The sequence below is a fragment of the Jaculus jaculus genome, chromosome 1 (assembly GCF_020740685.1).
Source record: "Jaculus jaculus isolate mJacJac1 chromosome 1, mJacJac1.mat.Y.cur, whole genome shotgun sequence".
NCBI classification, from domain to species: domain Eukaryota; kingdom Metazoa; phylum Chordata; class Mammalia; order Rodentia; family Dipodidae; genus Jaculus; species Jaculus jaculus.
This window is the reverse complement of record NC_059102.1, coordinates 124,413,546-124,426,210: the sequence shown is the minus strand read 5'-3', so window position 1 is coordinate 124,426,210 and position 12,665 is coordinate 124,413,546. Positions and strand designations below refer to the sequence as shown.

The 12,665-nt window shown below is 53.8% G+C and overlaps 2 protein-coding genes across 7 annotated transcripts in view; one reads left to right on the top strand and one right to left on the bottom strand.

Annotated features, from left to right (window-relative positions):
• The window catches only part of Sptan1 (spectrin alpha, non-erythrocytic 1), an 81,406-nt gene extending 72,879 nt beyond the window's left edge, over positions 1–8,527 (top strand). For 4 of the 6 annotated variants that reach the window (XM_004671603.3, XM_004671602.2, XM_004671601.3 and 1 more), the window contains 14 exons: positions 134–266; positions 627–725; positions 1,201–1,360; positions 1,934–2,010; positions 2,556–2,765; positions 3,132–3,428; positions 3,534–3,646; positions 4,532–4,549; positions 6,602–6,656; positions 6,975–7,171; positions 7,298–7,351; positions 7,433–7,579; positions 7,663–7,810; positions 8,046–8,527. In XM_004671603.3, coding sequence (XP_004671660.1) covers positions 134–266; positions 627–725; positions 1,201–1,360; positions 1,934–2,010; positions 2,556–2,765; positions 3,132–3,428; positions 3,534–3,646; positions 4,532–4,549; positions 6,602–6,656; positions 6,975–7,171; positions 7,298–7,351; positions 7,433–7,579; positions 7,663–7,810; positions 8,046–8,171 — 1,834 coding nt within the window. In that variant the 3' untranslated portion in view covers positions 8,172–8,527. Of the gene's footprint in view, positions 1–133; positions 267–626; positions 726–1,200; positions 1,361–1,933; positions 2,011–2,555; positions 2,766–3,131; positions 3,647–4,531; positions 4,550–5,527; positions 5,591–6,601; positions 6,657–6,974; positions 7,172–7,297; positions 7,352–7,432; positions 7,580–7,662; positions 7,811–8,045 lie in introns of all 6 variants that reach the window. The other 2 variants (XM_012951969.2, XM_045161130.1) reach the window with 2 other exon arrangements.
• Positions 8,520–12,665, bottom strand: part of Dync2i2 (dynein 2 intermediate chain 2) — a 37,036-nt gene continuing 32,890 nt past the window's right edge. The window contains exons 4-10 of the mRNA XM_045161133.1: positions 11,806–11,915; positions 10,758–10,915; positions 10,217–10,326; positions 9,639–9,806; positions 9,267–9,499; positions 8,942–9,099; positions 8,520–8,828 (exon numbers count right to left, since the gene is read on the bottom strand). Coding sequence (XP_045017068.1) covers positions 8,590–8,828; positions 8,942–9,099; positions 9,267–9,499; positions 9,639–9,806; positions 10,217–10,326; positions 10,758–10,915; positions 11,806–11,915 — 1,176 coding nt within the window. The 3' untranslated portion in view covers positions 8,520–8,589. The remainder of the gene's footprint in view (positions 8,829–8,941; positions 9,100–9,266; positions 9,500–9,638; positions 9,807–10,216; positions 10,327–10,757; positions 10,916–11,805; positions 11,916–12,665) is intronic.

Here is a 12,665-nt window from a genome sequence, read left to right as displayed (position 1 = left end):
GGAATTCACTCTGTAGTATGGGTGGCCCTGAACTCATGGCCATCCTCCTACCTCTGCCTCTCGAGTGCTGGGATTAAAGGTGTCCGCCACCACATGTGACTGATGTTTGTCTTTTTTTCTGTTCTATAAATAGAGGGCAGCGGCTGGAGGAGTCCTTGGAATATCAGCAGTTTGTAGCGAATGTAGAAGAAGAAGAAGCCTGGATCAATGAGAAAATGACCTTGGTGGCCAGTGAAGACTATGGAGACACTCTTGCTGCTATCCAGGTCAGGAGCATGCAGTATAGTGCCATCAGGGCATGCCACCACAGTGTGAGGGAGTCTCACAGATCTGGAGCCTGGGAGTATGAGGTCGTGGTGCAGGAGGCCAAACTCCCCCCCCGCCCCCCATGTCCTGTGGAAGTAGAATCCTTACCACTTACAGCTCCGGTGGCCAGCTGTTAACTTCTGTAGGAAGTCTGGGCCTGTTTCCCCACCCCCACGTAGTACTGACTCTCCTATTGTCCATGTACCATGGTAGTGGCACTCCCACCTAGACTAGCGGGCAGGGCTCATCCATTGTGTCACCCTCTATCCCAGGACCCAGCACACCACAGGTTCTGACTGGCCTGACTGCTTCCTTCCCAGGGTTTACTGAAGAAACATGAGGCTTTTGAGACAGACTTCACTGTCCACAAGGATCGCGTGAATGACGTCTGTACTAATGGACAGGATCTCATTAAAAAGGTGAGCCTAGCCAGTGTGGTGCTGCACACCTTTAATCAAACCAACACTTGGGAGGGTGAGGTAGAGGTAGGAGGATTGGGAGGGAGAGGCAGAGGTAGGAGGATTACTGTGAGTTCCAGGCCACCTGAGACTACATAGTGAATTCCAGGTCAGCCTGGACTAGAGAAAAACCCTACCTCAAAAAACAAACAACAACAACAAAAACCCTGTTAACTATTGGTTGTGTTTATCAGGCCGGAAATACAACTAGTGAATACATCTCTGTAATCTAAAATGCCAGCCCCTTTCTCCTGCTTCTGTGGTATAAATACCCAGATGTGACACTGTTAGCCCCTTGACTTTGCTCAGAGTAGTGGCTAGGGGAAAGGAGGCCGCCTGACACACACTGAGCACCTTTGGGGAGGCAGAGGCTTGCTGCAAGTAGACAGATGCAGAGCGTGATGAGGCTGATGGTGTGTTCCTCTTCCCGGCCTAGAACAATCACCATGAGGAGAACATCTCCTCCAAGATGAAGGGCCTGAACGGGAAGGTGTCTGACCTGGAGAAAGCTGCAGCTCAGAGGAAGGCAAAGCTGGATGAGAACTCTGCCTTCCTTCAGTTCAACTGGAAAGCCGATGTGGTGGAATCCTGGATCGGTGAGCATTCTCAGCAAAGCCTAAAGCTTCTCACTCTCCAGGGCCAGGAAGCTGTTCTCAGAGCCACAGCTTATGTGCTGTCACTCAGGTGGTTTTCTGCTGCAGAGAAGAAACTGATGGAACACTGATCAGAGCCTGCTACAGGACAGGCCTGGCTGCCAGTTAGGAGAGATGTCCAGAGCCTACAGCTCCTATAGTAGTACCCACACTGAGCTAACATTAGCATTCGCCAAAAAGGGCCTGTAACTTTTGACACAAACAGTAGAGGGACCAAGCAGCAGGCCAGGCCACTTCAGAACCTCCCCCTAAATGCCTTGTCCAGGGTCCCATCCAGCCCCTTCATGAGGGATGCTGATTTCTGAAGGTAGAGCCCATGTGACCTGGGAGGACCTCTCCTGGGTCAAAGGAGGACACAGTGTGGGTGCGTGGTAGAGCTGCTGCTATGGGGTCAGAGGCATTGGCAACTTGGGTTTCAATGTAAGCAGAATGGTGCTTGCCTCAGTTCTGTAGTTCTGTTGTAATCAGTTTGCTGCTCAGTGAAAGGACAATACGGTTTTCACACTTGCTTCTTAGGGGAAAAGGAGAACAGCTTGAAGACAGATGACTATGGCCGAGATCTCTCTTCAGTTCAGACTCTGCTCACCAAGCAGGTCAGTATGCCACCTTAGTGATGGGTTAGGGTTATTCAGATAGCACTTCCTAGGAGGTAGCTTGGAGGGGTCCTTCCTTCAGACATTTCATTGGCTCCTGTGTAGCCATGGCATTCAAGAATGAGCACACATCCTCTAGTCCTGGGACTTAAGCTTCCAGGCTTAACTGAAGGACCAAACACAGAACCAGGCATCTATCTGATGAGACCAACAGGGCTAAGGACCAATGAGAGCCCAGACACAGGGATGCTTCGTCTTCAGCAGGCCAATGGTCTAAGGGACAGGACAGCCTGGCACCTCTGAGGAGCCTTGAGTCCTCAGTGCTGGAATGAAAGGAAGGGCCCATAGCCAAAGGGCAGAAGGCAGCCATTGCCATAATCTGTGGTGTGAAGCTAGCAGGCAGATGTGACTGATGCCAGAAGAAAGTGGAGCAACCAGGCCACCTAGTGAGATACCCGGTGGAGAGCTGCTCATGCCAGTCTAAGCTGAAGTACTCCAGGCATTTGTAGTCCAGATGTGAACCAGCCTGTGGCTCCTTCTTCCAGGAAACCTTTGATGCTGGCCTGCAGGCCTTCCAGCAGGAGGGCATTGCCAACATCACTGCCCTCAAAGATCAGCTGTTGGCAGCCAAGCACATACAGTCTAAGGCCATTGAAGCCCGTCATGCCTCCCTGATGAAGAGATGGGGCCAGCTGCTGGCCAACTCAGCCACCCGGAAGAAGAAGCTGCTGGAGGCCCAGAGTCATTTCCGAAAGGTGAGTGCATGACCAGATAAGGTTCCGCAGACCCACCTTCCCTTTGCCATTGCTGTGCCACCATCCTGTAAGGAAACTGACCTTCAGCCCAAGAGGAGCTGATGGTGGGTCTGAACTCTGGAACCCTAGGCAAGCAGGACTCTTACCTTAATGAGGTTGGCCTTTGAGACCCAGGACAGAGCAGGGAGAAATGGGCGAGAGGAAAGAACACATTGGGATGAGGCCAAGAGGGGAGCCAGGCGCAGCAGACCGTGCTTCCCTCTGCTTGCCAGGAGCTGCCTGTCCTTCCTTCCTTCCTTCCTTCCCATACACCTGGTACCCACCCTCTTGCTTTGGTGTTCCCTGACTCTGCCCCTCTGATTCTAGGTGGAAGACCTCTTCCTGACCTTTGCCAAAAAAGCGTCTGCCTTCAATAGTTGGTTTGAGAATGCCGAAGAGGACTTGACAGACCCTGTGCGCTGCAACTCCCTGGAGGAGATCAAAGCCTTGCGCGAGGCCCATGATGCCTTCCGCTCCTCCCTCAGCTCCGCACAGGCTGATTTCAACCAGCTTGCTGAGCTCGACCGCCAGATCAAGAGCTTCCGTGTGGCTTCCAACCCCTACACCTGGTTCACCATGGAGGCCCTGGAGGAGACCTGGAGGAACCTGCAGAAGATCATAAAGGTATTGCTGGCCTGGGGCATCTCTTGTGGGGTCCACTTACTCCCTGGAGGTGGAGCTGCTTACCAGAGACAGAGAGCAGACATCAAGGTCTCCTTTTGTTCTCAGGAGCGGGAACTGGAGCTGCAGAAGGAGCAGCGGCGGCAGGAAGAGAATGACAAGCTGCGCCAGGAGTTTGCCCAGCATGCCAATGCCTTCCACCAGTGGATCCAGGAGACCAGGTGCCTATACCTCCAGGACATGGGGAGCCTTGTTGGAAACCTGAGGTCCAGACCAGGCATGGTGGAACTCATTTATAATGTCAGCACTCAAGAGGCAGTGACAGGAACATGTCCACAAATTGAGGCCCACCTGGTTTACATAATGACTCATAGGCTGGTTTGAGCAAGACCTTGTCTCAAAAACAAAACAAAAGAAATAGCAGGGGGAGAGGCAGGCGGGGCTGGGGAGCAGACTCAGTGGGTAAAGGCACTTGCCTACAAAGCCAAACAACCTAGTTTTTTTTTTTTTTTTTTTAAATTTTTGTTTATTCTTATTTATTTGAGGGCAGCAGAGAGAAAGAGAGAATGGACGCGCCAGGGCCTTCCGCCACTGCAAACGAACTCCCTTGTGCATCTGGCTAACGTGGGTCCTGGGGAACCAAGCCTCGAACCGAGGTCCTTAGGCTTCACAGGCAAGCGCTTAACCGCTAAGCCATCTCTCCAGCCCTAAACAACCTAGTTTTGATTCCCCAGTGCTCACATAAAGCTAGATGTACATGCATCTGGAGTTCATTTGCAGTGGCTGGAGGCCCTGGCATGCCCATTCTCTTTCTCCATGTAAATAAATAAATACTGGCAGATACTGGTCAGGCTCTGGAGCACAACAGTAGGTAGCTAGAGGAACTCCATGGTAGAAAATTATGTTGCCAGCTGTCTCAGGTGAGGTAGGTCTGTGAATGGGCTCCCAAGCAGACTTGGCACTAATGTAGCCACAGCTAGCACAGGACCCGTGACAGAGTACTAATGTTCTGTTTTGTTTGCCTTCTCTGCCCCCTCCTCCAATTTGCTGCTGCTGCTGCTGGGTCCGGAAACCGCCTTGTCTTGGGTCTACATGGACTTCCACAGAACATACCTCCTTGATGGGTTAATATTGTGTTCTTTCTCCGGGCTCATGGTGGTCGTGGCGTGGTGGTGTCTTGTGTGCTTGTCCCTGTGCCCCTTATCCCCTGATGGCCTGGCTTGCAGAAGATCCCAGGATGGGCCTTCCTGCCCACCTTGCTCCCTCACAAGGAGTGTGTGCCTTGTCCCGTACTCACTGTCCTAGAGCCCATGGTCTTTGGGGAGTCACTGTTGTCTCTGCCCAGATCAGCAAGGGATGTGACCAATAAGGACAGAGCCAAAGTCCACACCCCGGGATTCTGTCTGCTGTCCAGGCACCAGGACTGGATTGGACTTCCTTTAGCCTATTTCTGCTCAGGCTGGGTACAATGTCTAGCTGATGGGGAGCTGTACAGCCCCCAGGGCTGAAGTGGCCCCTAGCTTTCCCCTAGGGAGGGTAATCAGAACTGCTCACCATAGCAGAAGGCAGAGATGTCCAGTGTTCTGATGTGGTATGGAGATAGGACTTGGAGGAGCCCCAGGGAGGAGCAAGGCTGTCCCCAGTCACAGCAGAGGCCTGCAGCTAGGCCATACCCTGTACGGTCTCAGGAGACCAGCCCAGACTAAGGTTCTGCAAATGGGGCAATCAGGCATATGAAGGTGGTGATTGGAGAAATCTGCCCAAACCAGTCAGGCTGTGGGAGGCTGCAAAGGGTGGGAGGGGTGGTAGTGTCAGGTCTGAGCCCCACATGGAGCAAGCATCCCCAGGCTTGCCCTGCCCCAGGCTGTCTGCTGCTCTTGGTCTTGTCTGTGCAATGCCATGCTCCCTTACCTGTGGCTCCTTCCAAGCCCTGTCCCGCCTGGCCCAGTGCCCCATGAGCTGCCCCTGGATCCCACCTGATGCCAGGCTGCCCTTGCCTGTGCACTTGCAGCCAGCTTGGGCTTTGTGGCGCGTGTCTGTCTCGATATGCTCTTGCCTCGCCTCCCTTTGGTGTATTCATTTGGTTTCTTTTCTTTGAATAGCATAGCATATCGTCGGGTCATTCGTGTCTATCAGTATGAAGTTGGGGATGATCTGTCTGGAAGGTTCTTCTCCTCTTATTTCTCTTCTTCCCTCACTGTGGTTTTTACCCAATGCACTCTGGATTTCCCAGGCGGCTCTGCTTTCTAACCCACGCCCTGGCCGCTTAGGAGGGTCCATCCCCCTCTGCTGCACTGGCCCTACTGCCTGCCCTAGACCCTGGGGCTCCCTTTTCCTGGGGAATGGAGCGTGCCTGTGAGTCTCGCCTGCTGGGGTAGGAAGAAGCCTGGTGCTTTGCCTTGCTAGAGCACGGGAAATTTTAGAGGTCACCCTGGCTCTCTGGAGTCGTAAGGGTAGGTTGGGGCAGGTGTGGGTACAGAGAAGATGGGGCTAAAATCACCAAGGCCATGCGCACTGTGTGAAGTTGTCCCTGCACGTGACCCTGCTCGCTTGATGTCTTTGTTCACTGGGAACCTTCTGTGACCTTGCACTGTTAAGTCTTGAAGAGAAGCAGGCTCCCCCAAGCTCACGTGCTCTTAGAACATGGTCCTCGAAAGGTAGCCTGGCCTAGCTGTGTCTAGATGCTCAAATCAAGTCCAGGTCTGTCATCTGTGTCCCTCTTTGACTAGTTGAGCACTTTCCCAGCCCATCCTACTTGTCTGCTAGGCAAGGAGCCATGCTGTCACCCTAGAATCCCCTTGAGGGTCTGGAATCAGGGTGCTGTCAGTGCTCCCATACATCAGCTTCTGAGCTTCCCTGGCTGCAGAGAAGGGGCTGTCAGGCCTGCAGCCACTCTGTTCCAATGAGAAGCAAATTCAGTTCTGGGTGACCCTTGAGAGCTAAGTAGCCTCATGAGCAGCAAGAGCCCTGGCCAGGGCCCAGACCCATGTGTGTCTGAATCAGAAATGGGACCTGCTCTGGGCTCCCAGGTCCATTAGGAGAGACGGCATAGTACCAGATAGACTGCTCAGTGAATGCAGTTTGTAGGCTGCCATGCATTGATGACCAAGAAGACAGTTAATCTTGGGCACTGTTCCACCAAGATCAGGCTCCCCTCACTGGGCTTCTGTGTTTAGGTCCTGCATGGTGGAAGAATCAGGAACTCTGGAATCTCAGCTTGAAGCTACCAAAGTGAGTGTCCACCCAAGGGCTTTCATCCACATTAAGCCCTTCCCCCAACAAAGCAAATCCCTCCTCCTCAGTCTTCAGGACCCAAACTGGCTGGCTTCTTAACTTCAACAGCCTGGAACTGGTGTTTGAAAGAAAGTTATTTGTCTAACACATCTGCCAGCTGGTTTGGGAAGATATTTCCCTCCACAAAATTTCTGGGTTTCTGTAGATTCACCCATCCTGCTTTACCCTTCCTTGACAGCTAGTCACCAGAGCCCACATAGGGCTCCTGAGCTGGCTGAGGGTCCCTGTCTCACACTGCTTTGCCCCACCTTGCAGCGCAAGCACCAGGAGATTCGAGCCATGAGAAGTCAGCTGAAGAAGATTGAGGACCTGGGGGCTGCCATGGAGGAAGCCCTCATCCTGGACAACAAGTACACAGAGCACAGCACCGTGGGCCTGGCCCAGCAGTGGGACCAACTCGACCAGCTGGGCATGCGCATGCAGCACAACCTGGAGCAGCAGATCCAGGCCAGGTACCACGCCTCATGCAGAGCAGGGTTTTAGCCGAGTGCAGCTATCAGCAAAGGGTTGGCACTGGAGGAAAGAAAGCGACACCTGCTGTGTGGAAGGCCCAGAACCTACTTCTGCTTTTCTTGCAGGAACACAACAGGAGTGACTGAGGAGGCCCTCAAGGAGTTCAGCATGATGTTCAAGTGAGTATGGCTCTAGCTCCCTGGCACACGTAGCCAGGCACCAGGGCCATACGCTGAGTAGTCCTGGTTTCTGTGCTGCAGACACTTTGACAAGGACAAGTCTGGCCGGTTGAACCACCAGGAGTTCAAGTCCTGCCTTCGTTCCCTTGGTTACGACCTCCCCATGGTGGAGGAAGGAGAACCCGACCCAGAGTTTGAGGCAATCCTGGACACCGTGGATCCCAACAGGTAAGCTGAGGGGCAGTGGTGCACATAATCTTGCCCTCCCAAGGCCTGCACTTCTGACTGAACCCACCTCTGCCCTCCCCCAGGGATGGCCATGTCTCCCTTCAAGAATACATGGCTTTCATGATCAGCCGAGAAACTGAGAATGTGAAGTCCAGCGAGGAGATTGAGAGTGCCTTCCGGGCCCTCAGCTCTGAGGGGAAGCCTTATGTGACCAAGGAGGAACTCTACCAGGTGCGACTTGGGAAGGGCAAGATTTCCTGGGGACAACTGAAGTCAAGGGTGTGTGTGACCAAGCAGTCTAGGCTAACAGTCCCCCATTTTGAATCTGGCCTGAGTCTCAGCCCATTCACACGCAGTATGAGCCAGTGTCCTGTGTGTGCTGGCAGAGATAGCCCCACCCAGCGCCTCCTGGCTGTGAGCACTTGCAGTCAGAGCTAACTGAGCTAACTTGTGTCTTTCTCTCCAGAACCTGACTCGGGAACAAGCCGACTACTGTGTCTCCCACATGAAGCCCTATGTGGATGGCAAGGGCCGCGAGCTGCCGACTGCTTTTGACTACGTTGAGTTCACCCGCTCGCTCTTTGTGAATTGATCCTCAGCTCCTAGGCTAGTCAGACCCATGCCAATTGCCCTGCTGTCGCCTTGCTGCATGTTAACTCCTCTGTGCTTTCAAGGAGAATATTCCAGACAGTGTTACTTTCCAATGTAACCGTAAGCCTGCTTAGCTTGGGGTAAGATGTAGAAAATGGTGCTTCAATAAACTGCTTCTGGTCCAGTCACAATCACCATGTTGCTGTGGGGACCCAGGCCCCTGTCTTGAGCCAGCTGCCCTCATTCCAACTAGAAAAAAAATCAAAGCAGCTGGCTCACTCCTTCTTGTTCTCTGCCCCTCCCCAGATTTCCTGTTTTCATGTGAAAGACAAATAAAGGACTCAACACCCCCCAAAAGCCTTGCTCTTTATTTGTCACACACAGCCTTCCCCTGCAGAGTCACTCCAGCCCTGCTGCCCTCAAGTGGCTACCTGCGCTTCCAGCTGGTCCAGATCCTCTGTTTCCCGGGGCCCTTGTTCCGTAAAGGCTGTGCTCAGCTGCCATACCTTCACCATGCCCTTGGCATCACCAGCAGCCAAGAGCTGGGTCTGCTGGCTATTAAATTCAAGACAGTAGACAGGGCTTCCATCCTGGGTTTGTGTAATGGACACTGTGGGCTTCTGTGAGCTTTTCTGGAGATCAACCAGCTGCACATCACCTAGTGGAAGGATGGTTCAGAAAGCAGATGCCACAGTTGAAAAACAGGCTGCTGCCAGCATGCAGTTCTTCCCAGACCCAGAGTCCCACACTTAGATTCAGCATGGGTCCTACCTCCTCCAGAAGCAGCAGCAAAAACCAGGGGACGCACAGGGGACCAGCGCACAGCAAACAGGTACTTATGGGAGAGCTGCAGCGAGGTCAGGGGCTGGGCCTGCAGCATGGAGTACAGGTGGATGTGGCCGTCTGTCCCCGCACTCAGGAAGAGATTCCTACACATAAGCAGTGCAGAGAGCAAGGTCTGTGGGTTTGACAGCTACTGCCACACTCCTGGGCTATCAGCTCTAAAAGCTCCCTTGGACCCCAAACCTGATGACCCTGGAACCAACCACCAAGAAAGGCTGAGCAGGGATGGCCCTGAGTTGGCCATTGCCCCTACCTGTGGAAGGGGGAACAGCTCACAGAGTACACAGGGCCACCATGAGGAGAGAAGGTGAACTGAACAGGGGCCCTGAGGGGCACAGAGCTGGGCATCCGTGTCATGGCTGCTGCTTCTGCTGCCAGGGAACACTTGAGTGGGAATCCACCTTCTGTTCCCAGAACGAAGAGGCTAGAGTCGAAGCTGGAGAAAGCCACTGCTGTCACGCCCACCTCTGTCTCCCCCCGGGGCGGCTGTGGAGAAGTGTCAGCAGGAAGGTCAGAGCCAAGGCCTTCCAATGACTCTGTCCTACCAACCAGTGAACAGGAGGGAGCAGGGCAGGAAGTCCCACAGCCCCGGTTGCCTTGAGGTTTTTGTCCTTGGCCAGTGTACCTTCTTCAGCCTGGTGCTCCGTGGCAGCTGTTGCATGAGCAGGGCAAAGCCCTTGGTGAGCTGCAGCTGGCCAGCCCCACCCCCCTGCCACAGCAGCACCTTCCCATCAGTGGACACACTGAGCACCTGGAAGCGGTGGCTATGCTGGGGCTCGGGCAGCCATAACACCTGAAATGACAAGAGTGCAAGGCAGGATGGTGAGAGGAGAGTGGCCCCAGCCTCGACTTTACCCACACTCCCTTTCCAGGAAAAGAATTCAGGGGGATGTCCCAGTGCCTACCTCAGCCACAAGGGGCAGCCACAGAAAGTTCCAATGTTCCTACCCAAGCTTGTAAGTCTAGCACCCAGAAAGAGGGCAGCTGGGCCCCTATGGTTCAGGCCACCTATGTAGGAGGCTGGTAAGGGCCATGGGCCCTGAAGGGTAATCTCCAGGGCAGCTGAGAATGCCCAGGTAGCCATCCAACTGCCAGCTCTCTGGTGACCTCTAGGGAAGCCGCAGCCTTCTTTCCCTGGCAACAGGTCCCCTCCCTCCCAGGGAAGCTGCCTCCTGCCCCACCCAGCAGTCTTGGCCTCCTGACCTGGTACACTGGATCTGTGTGGGCATCCTCAGTCAGACCTGTGCGCCATAGCAGCGGGTCCTCGGATCGGCTCATGTCCCACACCAGCACTTCACCACTGTATAGACCCCCTAGGGGGACCAGGATCTAGGTATCAGCTCAAGTCATCCCCAGGAGCCATGAAGCCAAGACATGGGCCTCAGGAGATTTTCCCTAGAGGGAAAGTCCTGGTTTCTGACCCTCAAACTCAGTCCCGCCTTGCTGTGCCCCAATGCGTATGCCCAGGAACCTACTCCTCCCAGCATGGGCAGCTCCTGTCACCACTCACCACAGCCTTTTCCCAAGATGCACTTTATTCCATGGCCCACACCCTCCACACATCCCTGCAGGTCTCCCCGCCAGCTGCAACAACCCAGGAAGCCAGGGTAGCCTCACTGTCTCCCAAGCAGGCTGCCTAGCCATGTCCAGAAACTGAAAGGCCAGTGGAAAACATCCCAGCCAGACTGCTGGGCGGGAGGAGACTCCTGTGAGGAGCGGAGGCCAGGGAGAGCCAGACACTCACCTGCAATGTGTGAGGGCTGGGTGGGGTGGAAGGCCAGACACATGACAGCGCTGGGCACCTCCACCACCACTGATGGCTGCTGAGGGTTCAGGCCGCGCCGGTCCAGGTTCCAGGTGCACACATAGGATTTGAGTGTACTCCAGTCCCCATCATCCAGCCTGCATGCGAACACACCTGAGCTGCCTCTGAGCCTCCCACCACCACCCCACCTCTCATCTACTAGCCCCAGGGGCGTGCGTTTGTGCCCCTCTATACTCTGACACTACTATTGGGTCTGCACTTGTCTAGGCTCCTCCATAGAATCCAAATGACAAGATATCCTCTAATAAAGAGTTCCCAGGCCAGGCGTGATGTCACCAGCCTGTGATCCCAGCACGTGGGAGGCTGATACAGGAGGATCAAGAGTTTGAGACCAAGAGTCAGGCATGGTAGTGCTGAGGTAGGAGGATCGCCGAGAGTTTGAGGCCACCCTAAGACTATATAGTGAATTCCAGGTCAGCCTGGGCTACAGAGAAACCCTACCTTGAAGAAGAGAAAAAAAGATTTTGAGGCCAACCTGGGTAGAGTAAGATCCATAGCAGGGGTAGGAGCGAAGAACAGGCCAGACGCCATGGACAGCCACCACAAGTGGGGACTCTGGTACATTAAGAAACAGGTGGCAGCCGAGCATGGTGGCACACGCCTTTAATCCCAGTACTCGGGAGGCAGAGGTAGGAGGATTGCCGAGAGTTCGAGGCCACCCTGAGACTACATAGTCAATTCCAGGACCAGAGTGAGATCCTACCTCGAAAAATCAAAAAACTAAAAAAAAAAAACGAACAACAACAAGAAAAAAAAACGAAAGTAACAGGTGGCAGACAAGGCGAGACATGCTGCCCAGTGGGCGACTGAGCCATGAAGCTGGACTCTCAGCCCCTCTCCCTGCTCTTTTGACTGTCAAGCCACACAGCTAGGATGGCCAAGCTCTTGGGGCCAACCAGATAGAGATACGAGCCCAAAAGAGTCTTGTGGTCTCTCACTGTCTCCCACCACACCAGCTGCCACTTACCGGCCATAGGCACAGGCTAGCACAGAGCCGGTAGAGTTCCACGAAATGCCAGTCACATGAAGGCCTTGCCCTTGAGCTGGAGGGTAACACAGGGTATGCAGACAGGACACCTGCAGAGACAGGCCACCCCAGCCTTGAGCACCAAAGCTACTGCCATGACCTCAGAGCTACATAAGGAAAACCACACCAAGGCCCAGGCAAACCAAGTCCTAATCACTGTATGAGTCCTCTGCACAGTCCTGAGGGAAATGCAGAGCTAGGCACGGTGCCTTACTCTGGAGGCTGAGATGGGATTACCATGATTTTTAGGTCAGCCTAGACTACATAGCAAGTCTATTCAGAGCCACAAAGCAAGACCTGATCTCGAGTCCTTGCCAAAAAGAAGAGGCCAGGTGTGGTGGTGCACACCTTTAATTCCAGTCCTTGGGAGGCAGAGGGAGGAGGATTGCCACAAGTTCAAGGCCACCCTGAGACTACGTAGTGAATTCCAGGTCAGCCTGAGCTAGAGCGAGACCCTACCTTGAAGAGGAAGGAAGGAAAAAAGGGAGGGAGGGAGGATAGAAGAAAGGAAGGACAGAAAGAAAGGATAGAGGGACAGAAAATGGGGCTAGAAAGATGGCTCAGTGGTTAAAAATACTTGCATGCAAAGCCTGCCAGCCTGGGTTCAATTCCCCAGTACCTATGTAAACTCAGACAAAAGAAAAGTGGCACATGCGGGCCGGATAGATGGCTCAGAGGTTAAAGCCAGATGTACAAAGTGGCACATGCATCTGGAGTTTGAAGCAGCTAGAGGACCTTGCATGACCAATCTCATTCTCTCTCTCATTGCAACAACAACAAAAAAAATTAAGATGAGCAAG